This window comes from Mya arenaria, chromosome 8, assembly GCF_026914265.1.
Source record: "Mya arenaria isolate MELC-2E11 chromosome 8, ASM2691426v1".
NCBI classification, from domain to species: Eukaryota; Metazoa; Mollusca; class Bivalvia; order Myida; family Myidae; genus Mya; species Mya arenaria.
This window is the reverse complement of record NC_069129.1, coordinates 70,453,143-70,468,881: the sequence shown is the minus strand read 5'-3', so window position 1 is coordinate 70,468,881 and position 15,739 is coordinate 70,453,143. Positions and strand designations below refer to the sequence as shown.

Below are 15,739 nucleotides of genomic sequence, written 5' to 3'. Positions count from 1 at the left end.
ACATATCCTCATGCTTTGGCGGTCACTTCTGTCAAATAATTTTAAAATCCTACCATAGATGAGAAAGATTATAAGTATGACCTATATTTTGCAAAACATACTGATATCAGAAGGTCGCTCTGACCTTGACATTGAATGAAGAGTTAAAAGTCTCATTCTTTGGTGGACACTTCTACCAAATATTTTTTAAATCCGACCATGAATAAGAAAGATATGGACCAGACACAAATTATTATCAGCAAGGCTTATATACCTAAACATACTAAGTTCCCAAGTAGTTTTAAAATCCGACCATGAATGGGAAAGAAATGGACTTAAACCATATTCAGTAAGGCTTTAATATAGCTAAACATACTAAGTTCTCAAGTAGTTTTAAAATCCGACCATGAATGGGAAAGAAAAGGTAGCTGTAACCTTAACCTTGAAGGTAGGGGCGTATGTCATGTGCGGGATATATCCTCATGCTATGATGGTCACTTCTGACAAATAATTTAAAAAACAATAATCCTACCATAATTTGAGAAAAATATAAACTGGACAAAAACAGTACAGACAGACAGGCATGACAACTATACTGATTTCTATATAGCCACGACTTCACTTTGTGAAGAGAGGGTATAAAAGAGGAATACAAAGTGTTACCATTGGAAGCTATTATTCCGACATGAAACTTTGTTGTCAGATACTAAGGTGCATGTACGTTACCTTCATGAAATACTCAATACAAATTGTCTTGTAAATTGTATCTATTAACTGTTTTACAACACTGGCTTACCATTATAAGCCAAAGGTTATGGGTCGAGTAAGGCTATCAAGGCCCAAATGTGCCTGTTTCGATGTAATCAAATATAAAACTTTCCTGAAAGTTTTGAAATACAATATCAAGGTGTTAAGTTGAGGCATGAAATTAATAATAACAAGAGATATCAAGAGATATTTTATTTTGCAAACATCAAGTTTGATGACCATAGGTCCAGGATTTCTTGAGTTTGTGTTAAGGTCGCAGTGACCTTGACCTTTGACCCCTTAAATCAACAGCGGACATTGACTGGTCAGGCCGAACATTCATGTCAAGTTTGATGACTATAGGTCCAGCATTTGTTGAGATTGTGTTCAAGGTGCAGTGACCTTGACTTTTGACCCGACGACTCCTGCAATCAACAATAAGGGTCATTCATTGGTCAGACTCAACCTCCAAGTCAATATCGAGGACCAAAGGTCCAGTCATTGTCGAGTTATCACAATGACAACCTTTTAGCATTCAAGGTCACTGTGACCTTTAATCCGATGACCCCATAAATCAAAAGGGGTCATCAACTGGTCAGGCCCAGTCCCAATTTTGATGGCCATAGGTCCAGGCATTGTTTAGTTATCACTCGGACAAGCTTTGCCAATATTTCCCCATTAAAGGTCACTATGACCTTGACCTTTGACCCGTTGACCACTAAAATCAAAAGGGGTCATCTACTAGTCAGGCCAAACCTTCATTTTAAGTTTGCTGACAATAGGTCCAGGAATTGTTGAGTTATCACTCGGACATGCTTTGGTCTATTGTCGGATCGACCGACCGACCGACAAGTGCAAAGCAATATATCCCTCTTCTTGAAGGGGGGTGCATAATAAAAAAACATTTAGAAAAAAAATATGTCGCCAACAGCATTATTTGGAACTCTGGCAGTCTAGGTAAGCAGTCACGGACCGTATCCATTACAACACTGTAGACAGGTACAACTTACAACTAAGACGCTTTTATGTAAGATATAAATTTGATTTAAAATTGTGGCGTAATTTGTCAACATAGAGATGGAAGATGTCAACAAGTTATTGTGTAGAACATACTCTAGAACAAAGCTTTTTGCAGGCAATAGGTTATGAGACTTAAAGGGGCTGTACTCTGTATGATGAAATATTGATAAAAAAAAGAAAATTGTCGAAACTGACATAAACTTGATATCAATGTGTACAATTCCTTATGTGTGATTAGGTAGTCGATGTTATCACGTGATATAACCAAGTTAGGTATATATACCTTAAATATTCCAACCGTTTAGGGTGAGCCTTCGTAGCACAGTGGATACAACACTAGACCTCAAATTTGGCGGCACCATTTTTAACCCGGTCTCCGACTCGATTTTTTTTTACATCTTGGTATTTTTTTTTTACAATTATGATATCAAATAGTAAAACTTTTTATTAAATAATTGTCCTGAGATACGTAACAGAAAAAAACTTTTTTTGGTGCCAATCTGGTGTACAGTCCCTTTAACTTTCAGCGTTCAACCTGCTATTATTTTATTTTTTTGTAAATATAACACTTAGACTGGCTAGAACAGAGAGTGATACTTTAAAATTTTAGTTTAAAGCAACATGCTCTGATTTTAATTTTACTTAAGAAAAATTCAAATTCTATACTTTTTCCTTACCTTTGTGAGATGTCCCTATCCCTCGGGTGAAGAAATTTAATGGCAACGGTTTTGTTCCTATAACTTCCCTTGTACACAACTCCGAACCCACCATCTCCTAATTTATCCCCTACAAGAAGATCCTCAAACCTCAATCTTGGAGCATTTGCCGGCATGTTGATTCTTCAAAATTCTTCAACGAATCAATCAGAGACTATAAAATCACGTTTCTGAAAGGCAATTTATAATTATTCATACTTAAAATATTGTATGCAAATGATTATTATTCATTGTATTTATAAAGCTTAGAAAGAAGCAACATCTAGTTTGAGATGTAACATTGGATTCACAAGACATCAAAATAAAGAGATGTATAAAATGTTTTATACATGTCTACATGTACATGCACTTATGGAATCACTATACATGTACACCCACTAATGGAATCAATGTACATGTACACCCACTAATGGAATCATTGTACATGTACACCCACTAATGGAATCAAAGTACATGTACACCCACTAATGGAATCATTGAACATGTACACCCACTAATGGAATCAATGTACATGTACACCCACTGATGGAATCATTGTACATGTACACCCACTAATGGAATCATTGAACATGTACATCCACTAATGGAATCAATGAACATGTACACCCACTAATGGAATCAATGTACATGTACACCCCCTAATGGAATCATTGTACATGTACACCCACTAATGGAATCATTGTACATGTACACCCCCTAATGGAATCATTGTACATGTACACCCACTAATGGAATCATTGTACATGTACACCCACTAATGGAATCATTGTACATGTACACCCACTAATGGAATCAATGTACATGTACACCCACTAATGAAATCAATGTACATGTACACCCACTAATGGAATCAATGAACATGTACAGCCACTAATGGAATCATTGTACATGTACACCCACAAATGGAATCATTGTACATGTACAGCCACTAATGGAATCAATGTACATGTACACCCACTAATGGAATCAATGTACATGTACACCCACTAATGGAATCATTGTACATGTACACCCACTAATGGAATCAATGAACATGTACAGCCACTAATGGAATCATTGTACATGTACACCCACTAATGGAATCAATGTACATGTACACCCACTAATGGAATCAATGAACATGTACAGCCACTAATGGAATCATTGTACATGTACACCCACAAATGGAATCAATGAACATGTACAGCCACTAATGGAATCAATGTACATGTACACCCACTAATGGAATCAATGTACATGTACACCCACTAATGGAATCAATGAACATGTACAGCCACTAATGGAATCATTGTACATGTACACCCACAAATGGAATCATTGTACATGTACAGCCACAAATGGAATCATTGTACATGTACAGCCACTAATGGAATCATTGAACATGTACACCCACAAATGGAATCATTGTACATGTACAGCCACTAATGGAATCAATGTACATGTACACCCACTAATGGAATCAATGTACATGTACACCCACTAATGGAATCATTGTACATGTACACCCACTAATGGAATCAATGTACATGTACACCCACTAATGGAATCATTGTACATGTACACCCACTAATGGAATCAATGTACATGTACACCCACTAATGGAATCAATGTACATGTACACCCACTAATGGAATCAATGTACATGTACACCCACTAATGGAATCATTGTACATGTACACCCACTAATGGAATCAATGTACATGTACACCCACTAATGAAATCATTGTACATGTACACCCACTAATGGACTCATTGAACATGTACACCCACTAATGAAATCATTGTACATGTAAACCCACTAATGGAATCATTGTACATGTACACCCACTAATGAAATCATTGTACATGTACACCCACTAATGGAATCATTGTACATGTACACCCACTAATGGAATCAATGTACATGTACACCCACTAATGGAATCAATGTACATGTACACCCACTGATGGACTCATTGAACATGTACACCCACTAATGAAATCAATGTACATGTACACCCACTGATGGACTCATTGTACATGTACACCCACTAATGGAATCAATGTACATGTACACCCACTGATGGACTCATTGAACATGTACACCCACTAATGGAATCAATGAACATGTAAACCCACTAATGGAATCATTGTACATGTACATTAATGGAATCAATGTGCATGTACATGTACACCCACTTATGGAATCACTGTACACGTACACCCACAAATGGAATGATTGTACATGTTCACCCACAAATGGAATCATTGTACATGTACACCCACTTATGGAATCACTGTACACTTACATCCACAAATGGAATGATTGTACATGTTCACCCACTTATGGAATCACTGTACAATTACACCCTCGAATGGAATCAATGTACATGTACACCCACTAATGAAATCATTGTACATGTACACCCACTAATGGAATCAATGTACATGTACACCCACTAATGGAATCATTGTACATGTACACCCACTAATGGAATCATTGTACATGTACACCCACTAATGAAATCAATGTACATGTACACCCACTGATGGACTCATTGTACATGTACACCCACTAATGGAATCATTGTACATGTACACCCACTAATGGAATCATTGTACATGTACACACACTAATGGAATCATTGTACATGTACACACACTAATGAAATCAATGTACATGTACACCCACTGATGGACTCATTGTACATGTACACCCACTAATGGAATCAATGAACATGTACACCCACTAATGGAATCATTGTACATGTACACCCACTAATGGAATCATTGTACATGTACACCCACTAATGGAATCATTGAACATGTACACCCACTAATGAAATCAATGTACATGTACACCCACTGATGGACTCATTGTACATGTACACCCACTAATGGAATCATTGTACATGTACACCCACTAATGGAATCAATGTACATGTACACCCACTAATGGAATCAATGTACATGTACACCCACTAATGGAATCAATGTACATGTACACCCACTAATGGAATCATTGTACATGTACACCCACTAATGGAATCAATGTACATGTACACCCACTAATGAAATCAATGTACATGTACACCCACTGATGGACTCATTGTACATGTACACCCACTAATGGAATCATTGTACATGTACACACACTAATGAAATCAATGTACATGTACACCCACTAATGGAATCATTGTACATGTACACCCACTAATGAAATCATTGTACATGTACACCCACTAATGGAATCATTGTACATGTACACACACTAATGGAATCATTGTACATGTACACCCACTAATGAAATCAATGTACATGTACACCCACTGATGGACTCATTGAACATGTACACCCACTAATGGAATCAATGAACATGTAAACCCACTAATGGAATCATTGTACATGTACACCCACTAATGAAATCAATGTACATGTACACCCACTGATGGAATCATTGAACATGTACACCCACTAATGGAATCAATGAACATGTAAACCCACTGATGGAATCAATGTACATGTACACCCACTAATGGAATCAATGAACATGTAAACCCACTAATGGAATCAATGTACATGTACACCCACTAATGGAATCAATGTACATGTACACCCACTAATGGAATCAATGTACATGTACACCCACTAATGGAATCAATGAACATGTAAACCCACTAATGGAATCAATGTACATGTACACCCACTAATGGAATCAATGAACATGTAAACCCACTAATGGAATCAATGTACATGTACACCCACTAATGGAATCAATGTACATGTACACCCACTGATGGAATCATTGAACATGTACACCCACTAATGGAATCAATGAACATGTAAACCCACTGATGGAATCAATGTACATGTACACCCACTAATGGAATCATTGTACATGTACACCCACTAATGGAATCATTGAACATGTACACCCACTAATGGAATCAATGAACATGTAAACCCACTGATGGAATCAATGTACATGTACACCCACTAATGGAATCATTGTACATGTACATCCACTAATGGAATCAATGTACATGTACACCCACTGATGGACTCATTGAACATGTACACCCACTAATGGAATCAATGAACATGTACACCCACTAATGGAATCAATGTACATGTACACCAACTAATGGAATCATTGTTCATGTACACCAACTAATGGAATCATTGTATATGTACACCCCCTAATGGAATCAATGTACATGTACACCCACTAATGGAATCAATGTACATGTACACCCACTAATGGAATTAATGTACATGTACACCCCCTAATGGAATCAATGTACATGTACACCCACTGATGGACTCATTGAACATGTACACCCACTAATGGTATCAAAGTACATGTACACCCACTAATGGAATCAATGTACATGTATAGCCACTAATGGAATCAATGTACATGTACACCCCCTAATGGAATCAATGTACATGTACACCCACTGATGGACTCATTGAACATGTACACCCCCTAATGGAAACAATGAACATGTACACCCACTAATGGAATCAATGTACATGTACACCCACTAATGGAATCAATGTACATGTACACCCACTAATGGAATCAATGTACATGTACACCCACTAATGGAATCAATGTACATGTACACCCACTGATGGACTCATTGAACATGTACACCCACAAATGGAATCAATGTACATGTACACCCACTGATGGAATCAATGTACATGTACACCCACTAATGGAATCAATGAACATGTACACCCACTAATGGAATCAATGTGCATGTACATGTACACCCACTTATGGAATCACTGTACACGTACACCCACAAATGGAATGATTGTACATGTTCACCCACAAATGGAATCATTGTACATGTACACCCACTTATGGAATCACTGTACACTTACATCCACAAATGGAATGATTGTACATGTTCACCCACTTATGGAATCACTGTACACTTACACCCTCGAATGGAATCACTGTACATGTACACCCACAAATGCAATCACTGTACATGTACAGCCACTAATGGAATCACTGTTCATATATTAATATATCCACTATTGGAATCACTACATGCACACCCTCTAATGGAATCACTGTACATGTACTTCCAGTAATCACTAATGGAATCACTAGACATGCACAGCCACTAATGGAATCATTGTTTATGTACATCCAGTAATAGAATTACTATACATGCACACCCATCAATGGAATGGCTCTACATGTACACCCACTAATGGAATTGCTTTAAAAGTTTTCTTGTGATGATGGGCCAAATCTTTCCTTACTGAAATGTTTTTTTCTGTCTCAGTTCTAGTCCAAATAAATGTATACCATAGAGACTTTTGGCTAGTTTTGTATTTGGCAGTCACAGTACAGGGATACATAAGAAGTTTCAAAATGATAAATAAATATCCCTTTGGCTGAATGTCTATTATTTGGCTTAAACTCTGAGCTCTCCGTTAGTTTGGAGCTATATATATTTAGCAACAATAAATGGGTGTTCAGGGAAACTTAAAAATTATTTGTGGGCATATCATGAGAATACTCTTTATCAAGAGAATACTCAGCTTGAGTAATGCAATGATGACATTTGTTTGTTTCCCTGTAACACCACAATTCATACACCAAACAAGAGCTGTCACAATATGTGACGAATGCCCCCGAATGTGACATTGACCTACGAACAAGGTCAGTACATGAAAAGTTGATCTTGCCTTTACGTGTCAAATACATATGGCAAGTTATTTTAAATTGCCTCTGAACATAAAAAAATACCACCCATACTTGACAACCTACACTGTTATGTCCTTATATTCAGAATTCCCTTGTGAATAAACACTTAGTGTATCTTTCACCTTAGAGGTAGGGACATGGGTCTTGCACGCCACACGTCGTCTTGGTATGTGGTACACATGTGGCAAGTTATTTTAAAATCTGTCCATACAAGAGAAAGTTACAGCCCGAACACGACAACCTATACTCTATGTCCTTATATGCAGCACTCCATTGTGAATAAACATTAAGTGTGACCTTGACCTTTGAGGTAGGGACACGAGTCTTGCACGCCACACGTCGTCTTGGTATGTCGAACACATGTGGCAAGTTATTTTAAAATCTGTCCATACAAGGGAAAGTTACAGCCCGGACACGACAACCTATACTCTATGTCCTTATATGCAGCACTCCATTGTAAATAAACACTAAGTGTGACCTTGACCTTTGAGGTAGGGACAAGGGTCTTGCACGCCACACGTCGTCTTGGTATGTGGAACACATGTGGCAAGTTATTTTAAAATCTGTCCATACAAGAGAAAGTTACAGCCCGGACACGACAACCTATACTCTATGTCCTTAAATGCAGCACTCCATTGTGAATAAACACTAAGTGTGACCTTGACCTTTGAGGTAGGGACACGGGTTTTGCACGCGACACGTCGTCTTGGTATGTGGAACACATTTGGGAAGTTATTTTAAAATCTGTCCATACAAGAGAAAGTTACAGCCCGGACACGACAACCTATACTCTATGTCCTTATATGCAGCACTCCATTGTGAATAAACACTAAGTGTGACCTTGACCTTTGAGGAAGGGACACGAGTCTTGCACGCCACACGTCCTCTTGGTATGTGGAACACATGTGGCAAGTTATTTTAAAATCTGTCCATACAAGAGAAAGTTACAGAGCCGGACGAACGGACAGGCGGACGGATGGACGGACGGACAGACGGACGGTGCGATTTTAATATGCCCACCTTCGGGGGCATTAAAATATAGCGTATATCATTTAAGCTTTAATTTCATACAGAAAAAGAAACAATTTTTTTTTTAAATATAAATAAACATATACATAAACCTGGCCAATAATACAGTTTGTGAAACAAGAGACTATTCGACTGTTCAACTTTTTATCCTGCTTTTGAGTTTAAGGATTGCAAAGTTTTGGTAAAACATGCAACAATCACTATAAAATAAGATAACATGCAAACTCTTAAACAGTATTTCGAAGTAAAATATGAAAGGTCAAAATCTGCTTTAATATATAATATATTATGTAAGTTAGAGTTATCTTACTAGATTGTGTAAAGTTTCAATGCAATACATGAAGTAGTTTCTAAGTTATTGACTTATATATGCTAACATGCAGAACATTAACCAGAATGACCTACTCAGATAAAAAAGGGCCAATTTTTGCATTATATGCAAAATAAAGTAATCTAACTGTGTTATTCAAGTAGGTTTGATGGTTGAGTACCATTGTATAAAGTCTCAATGCAATACATCTATTATTTGCTAATATAATTTGCTATGGGTGCTAACATGCAAAACCTTAACTGCCATTATATTCAAAATAGTGTTATCTAACTTCATTAATTAAGTAGGATGGATAGATAGTTGGGAACACACATCTAAAGATTTAATGCAATACATGATGTTTTTGCTGAGATAACAATTTAAAGGTGCTTACATGCAAAACCTTAACAAACGTGTGAAGCCGGCGCTCAAGTGAATAGTATTAGTATAGCTCAGAGTCCTTATTCTTCGAACATGCAAGCTAAATATGACCTTTTTTGACATGATTGTTATTATTGGTTACTTCATATACATGAACACCGCACCTGTCCATCTTTTCATGCCTAATATCATTAACTTTTATTTCAATGATTTTTCATGGAGAAACCTTTAGCCAAAGGTCCATTGAGTGTCTAATAATAATTTTAACTTTGAATAGCTATCATAAAAGTTGGGACCAATGGTCGTAGAATCGTAGAATAGCGTGCTGCATTCACCATTGAAGGAAGGACAATTACTATGGATGCCGAGAGTCTACAAATACCCTAAATCATAACACACTCATTGGGCCCGTAAAGATCTTAGTTAATTTTTAGTCAGAAATTGATATCACTATACATTTTACATTATTTCCCCACATACATGTATTCGTGTAAAATGAATTTTAACTAGAATATTAAATAAAAATAAAAGAATTGGAAATAAAACAAACAAATTGTTGACATTTGTGCCATTTATGCATATCTATGATTATAGAAGTAACTACTAAGATCACTCACAGGAATTTGACTCAAGTGTTTGGTCTGAAAGGATATATTAATTTATTGTTAACAAATGAATGGATAGTTGTTTATTACGCATTTATTAATTTAATTTGTATATCCCCATAAAGGTTATTGATTGAGCTTATCAAAAAGTCACAGTATTTCAAGAGATCTTTGGTTGTGTATATGAATCAAATTTGTTGCCATCAAAGTTGCTTAACCTGATTTTGGGCATGTCCATAGTGACCCTCCTTTCTTTTAGTTGACAGGTTTTTGTCCAAAGTAGTTGTTTTTGTCAGTATTTGGTCATAAAATGACTTAAATATATCATTCAGATCAAGCACTGAGTCCAATTCTTTTGAGATCACTACCCAATGAGCATGGCCATCTCGGATAGTCGGCAGTTCTGCCCAATGATAGCTTGATATTGTCAGATATTTACGTAATTATCCCTGTATGTGTATAGGAAAATATATCAGTCCCATATTATTTTAAATATCAGATAGATATCAAATACAATAAAGGTCTGATACAGGCGCGTAGGAGCGGCCCCAATATTGTGGCTAGTAGCGGCAGTGGGGCCGCGAATATTTGATACCGATTTTCTAAATAATCGTATTTTAAATAAAGCTACTCGCATATAGATCAACACCAGTCTGACACGATATTGAATATACAGGTCACCATGTCATAATTACACCATCTAGCTAATTGGCGTGAAAACTGTCAGTGGGTTATTAAAGACGGGTTAGTGGAAGACGAGGCAATTACTCGTTAAAATAGAATTGTCATTAAATAGCCAGCAATATGTATTATTTCATACTCGCCACATTAAAGTTTGACTTTAAAATGGACGTTCTCGGCAAGTTCTGAATGATGTTGCTTTGATTGTTCAACAAAGTGTGCAAATTAATGTATTAAATGGGTTTGAATTACTGTGACAATTTATAATTGTATATGGTACAGAAATAGAAATTATGAAATAAATGTAATAGTAAATAAATGTTACTAAACTATAATAGTTCTATATATTATATATAAACTATTTTAACCGAAAAAGATTTAGATAAAAACATGAAAATAAAACCTGAACTCACTGGAAATCGAGTCTTTCAATGCTTAAAATTGAAAAAAATCTCGACGGGACGGGACACCCCTCCCAAGCCCACCCCTTCCACGGCCCCAATTTCAATTCCCTTCCTACGCGCCTGTGATATCCGTACTGTTTGTGAAAATCTTTTTTTTAACATTTTATTATCACCGGACCCTTGATTTTAATTCACTTCGTTATAAGTTGATTCATTTAAAACTTTTGTTTTAAATATCTTGAATATGATCAAAAAAGTAACTAATGAAAACACATATCAAAACTGTATATAATTTACTTTTACAAATGTCTTCATGTAAATGAAACAATTATAGTTAATATATATATATATATATATCTTTAATCTTTTTGTCTGCATCTGACAGACACACTGCCATCTGTACATGTGTCTGGCACAGTCCACTGAGATAAAAATAGAGAGAAATGTGTTACAAAATTTACCAATACTAAATGAAGAAAAAGTTGATCTAAAAATAACACTTATATGAGGCTTCAAGATATCTGAAAGAATGTAGAATGAATGACAAACCAATGACGGTAAGATGACTGAATTTATATTGGCCAATCAAGATATTGGTTAGACTTGTATCTGATGGACAAAGCGATATTTGATATCTATCTGATATGGAATTGCTGGCTTGGTAAGATCCTTTCATGAAACTGGCCCCTGAAGTGCGAATACACTATTTGACCTGTTTATAGACGATGAAAAAGATGAAATGCTGACATCACTGATAAGACACCGACAGTTTGGTTCTATATATTGGATGGTAAGTTGGGTTCAGTCCAGTTTAAAATAAGAGAATATTTAATCTCTTTAAATGGACTACATATATAAACTGTATAATATCATATTTAACACATTTACAATGCGTATTTTCTCACCAGAAAATCTTCATTCTTCTTCGCAGAAGATCCACACAACGTTCTGTAAACAACAGAATATATATTAATGATTTGAATTCACTAATCAGTTAGTCTGTAATGATTCACTCACAAAACGAAACAAATGCATTCGTAATAATTTCAAAATAATCATTCACAAAAAGGCACTGATATGCATTTCAACGAGTAATATTGTCTGTTAGTGATTGCTGTGGCTAATATCTTATATAAAACAACATTTTACTTAATAAAAACAAGATAATGTTTCATTGTTTTTAGTTTACCATCTTTAGTGTCTGATATCATTCTGGCCTTTCCGTTTTCTATTATTAGATTGGGGATTTCCAATTAAAACCTACACCGAATGTAACATGTTAGGGCTAAATACAACTGTAGCGAATTTGGGCCGAGCGATACGTTGTTAAACTGTTGTCTGCTGCTTTTACTGTAAGGTATATATTTTTGCAATTGTAAACTTTCACTTTTGTTTGAATAGTTAGAAAATCGCTGTTTTTCAATTGTTATAAAAGTAATATATTTCTGTAGCAAGTATTCTTTAAAAGAACAAGAGGGAATAGTAAATAGTAAATATTCATTATCAACTATTATTTGGATTACTATTTGGATATCTTTAATATGCGCTTAATGCTTAACTTTTAATATGGGGTATGAAATTAGTGTACAGAGTGAATTTCTCAATAAAAGCAACAGTTAATAGTACAACATGATTGTAAATTGAAATAAGATGGTTGAATAATAATAATCATGATGCGAACAGCGATTTATTATAATAATGTTGTTTTCTGAAAATATGAAAATATAAGGCGAAACCCCCTATGAAAAAGACTTAACGTTGAAAATGGACTATTCCAACTGGTTAGGACCGTCCAATGTGGTCACGTGATATCGTGGGTATAAATACAGCAAACCAGCGGGTTTTCTTCATTCTTTTTTTTTTCTCATTTATTTTTTACACAGAATACAAAACAATTCACATACATTAAACCATTAATAGCATTATAACTATTCTATGTTTTTTTATTTATTTATAAGCCCTAATCCCCCTCCTACACACACGCACGCCTGCACACAAACGCACACAAACACACACGCATCCATTCACACGTACACATTCTTTCAGTCTCTCAAGCTTTTTTCCCTAATGGATTTTACAAGCTATGTATTGTAGTTAGTTATACATACTTAAAGGTGGAAAGGTAATAATAATCAACTATTGTTATAATTTGCTGAATCACATACTGGTTATAATGAGTAATTTATGACCGTATTATACGTTATGTTAGAATGCTGAATTTTTACTTTTATCTCAGGATCGAGGTTTAAAACTTTCCATTTCTTCTCGTGGGTATCATATTTATCGTTCAACAGTGCGATTTGCGATTCAATTCTTTTTCTCAATGTCAAATACTGTTTGTATGAGTTAAAAGTCGGTATAGTGTTTTTATATTTCATAGAAAAGATATAAAATTTCAATAACACAATTAAGAAATTACATATGACTGTGTATTTTCCATTTACCTGAATGCCTACACATGCTTCTTGTTTTGTTATCATAATATGTATGGATTGCGGAGCTATATAGATGTTAAGTTCTTCCCATAAAGGTTGTATCTTCTGGCAGTCCCAGAATACGTGTTCTATTGTTTCTGTTTCTATGCTACAAAAGTCACATAGAGGTGTTGATTTTATTTTACATTTATAAAGGTATTTATTTGTCGGTATTATTCTTAGTAAAAATTTATACTGAAAACTGCGCAGACACGTGTCTATTGTAGTAATATATGTTTGCCTGTAAATTGACTGCCATTTTTTGTCGTCATCTAAACTTGGAAATAATGTTCGCCATTTACTTTCTGACGACGGTTTTAAAATATCTCTTTGCTGTAATGAATAAAGGAATTTATTAGTCTGTTTCGATTTTAGTAATTTATCAGTTAATTTATCTTGTGGTATTTGGTTAATCGTTTCTGACATAAGTTTCGTTTTTAATGATTCTGGTATTGAATTAACAAGTGTTAGATATTTCAGAAAATCTTGTTCATTAAGGTCATACAGAAATCTAAGTTCATTAAACTTGTAGTAGGTCTTTGCTCTATAATCGTAAATGTGTTCAAATAGCTTAATACCCTTCTGATACCATTCTTTATAAAAATAGGTGCGACCATTTTGTTTTAGTAATTTGTTATTCCATATCACCATTTTGCTTATAGTAATTTTATTTTTTTCATCGTGATTACTTTTAATATTTACCCACGACTTCAATATGTCGTTCAAAAAGGTTTTTTCTTGAGAAATGTGTTTAATTTCGTTTTGGTCTAGATTGGATTCAAAAAATAAGATCGTATCCATATTTCTTTAGTTTTTCATGCATAAATATTTTCCAATCCCCATTATTATTTGGGTCTAGATATCGTTTAATCCATAGAGATTTGAGTGAGCCTAGGAAGTGTTCTATATCTGTTAATTTTAGGCCTCCATATTCATAGTTTTGACATATTATATTTCTTTTAATCTTGTCAGGTTTATTGTCCCACAAAAACTCAAAAACTGCTTTTTTAATGTCGTCAATTGTTTGTTTACTTGGATTAGGAAGAACCGCAAAAGGGTATATAAGTTTCGGAAGTGCAAAGGTTTTAACGACCGTAACTTTTCCCATGAGTGTGAGCTTTCTGTGCTGCCACTGTTTTAAGCAGATTCTGAATTCTTTCACTTTGTTTTCAATGTTCTTTTGTATATTTAGTTGCCTATTGTTTGTAAAAGTCATGCCTAGTGTATTTGCGGTGTCAGAAGTCCATATAAAGTGTTGAGTGTTGCAGAAGTGTGTATTTGTATTTTTCAATGATCCCACTCTAAGGACTATAGATTTATTGGTGTTGAGGTTTAGGCCTGAACAATCAGAGAACATTTCTAGTGTCTTAACAAGAGTTTCAAAAGATTGTCTACTACCATTATTAAAGAAGGTTGAGTCGTCTGCAAAAAAGGTTTGTTTAATAGTTTTGTCATTAATTTCAATCCCTTCAATTTGAGAATTGTTTGCAATATAGTTAGAAAGAGGTTGTAAACAAATTATAAACAATGTCGCAGACAAGGGGCAACCCTGTCGAACGCCTTTCTTTAGTCCAAAAGATTGTGAAAGAGTTCCATTATTAATTATCAAACTTTGAATGTCATTGTAAAATAGCTTCGTCCAATTCAAAATGTCAGGTCCAAAATTGAATGATTTTAGAC

At 35.1% G+C, this 15,739-nt stretch overlaps 1 protein-coding gene across 3 annotated transcripts in view; it reads right to left on the bottom strand.

Moving 5' to 3' along the window:
* The window catches only part of LOC128243174 (probable serine/threonine-protein kinase DDB_G0278665), a 33,608-nt gene extending 20,778 nt beyond the window's left edge, over nt 1–12,830 (bottom strand). For 2 of the 3 annotated variants that reach the window (XM_052960766.1, XM_052960767.1), the window contains exons 1-3: nt 12,775–12,830; nt 12,491–12,533; nt 2,424–2,632 (exon numbers count right to left, since the gene is read on the bottom strand). In XM_052960766.1, coding sequence (XP_052816726.1) covers nt 2,424–2,578 — 155 coding nt within the window. In that variant the 5' untranslated portion in view covers nt 2,579–2,632; nt 12,491–12,533; nt 12,775–12,830. Of the gene's footprint in view, nt 1–2,423; nt 2,633–12,490; nt 12,534–12,774 lie in introns of those variants that run through there. The other variant, XM_052960768.1, reaches the window with a different exon arrangement.
* Nucleotides 12,831–15,739: the final 2,909 nt, after the last annotated feature.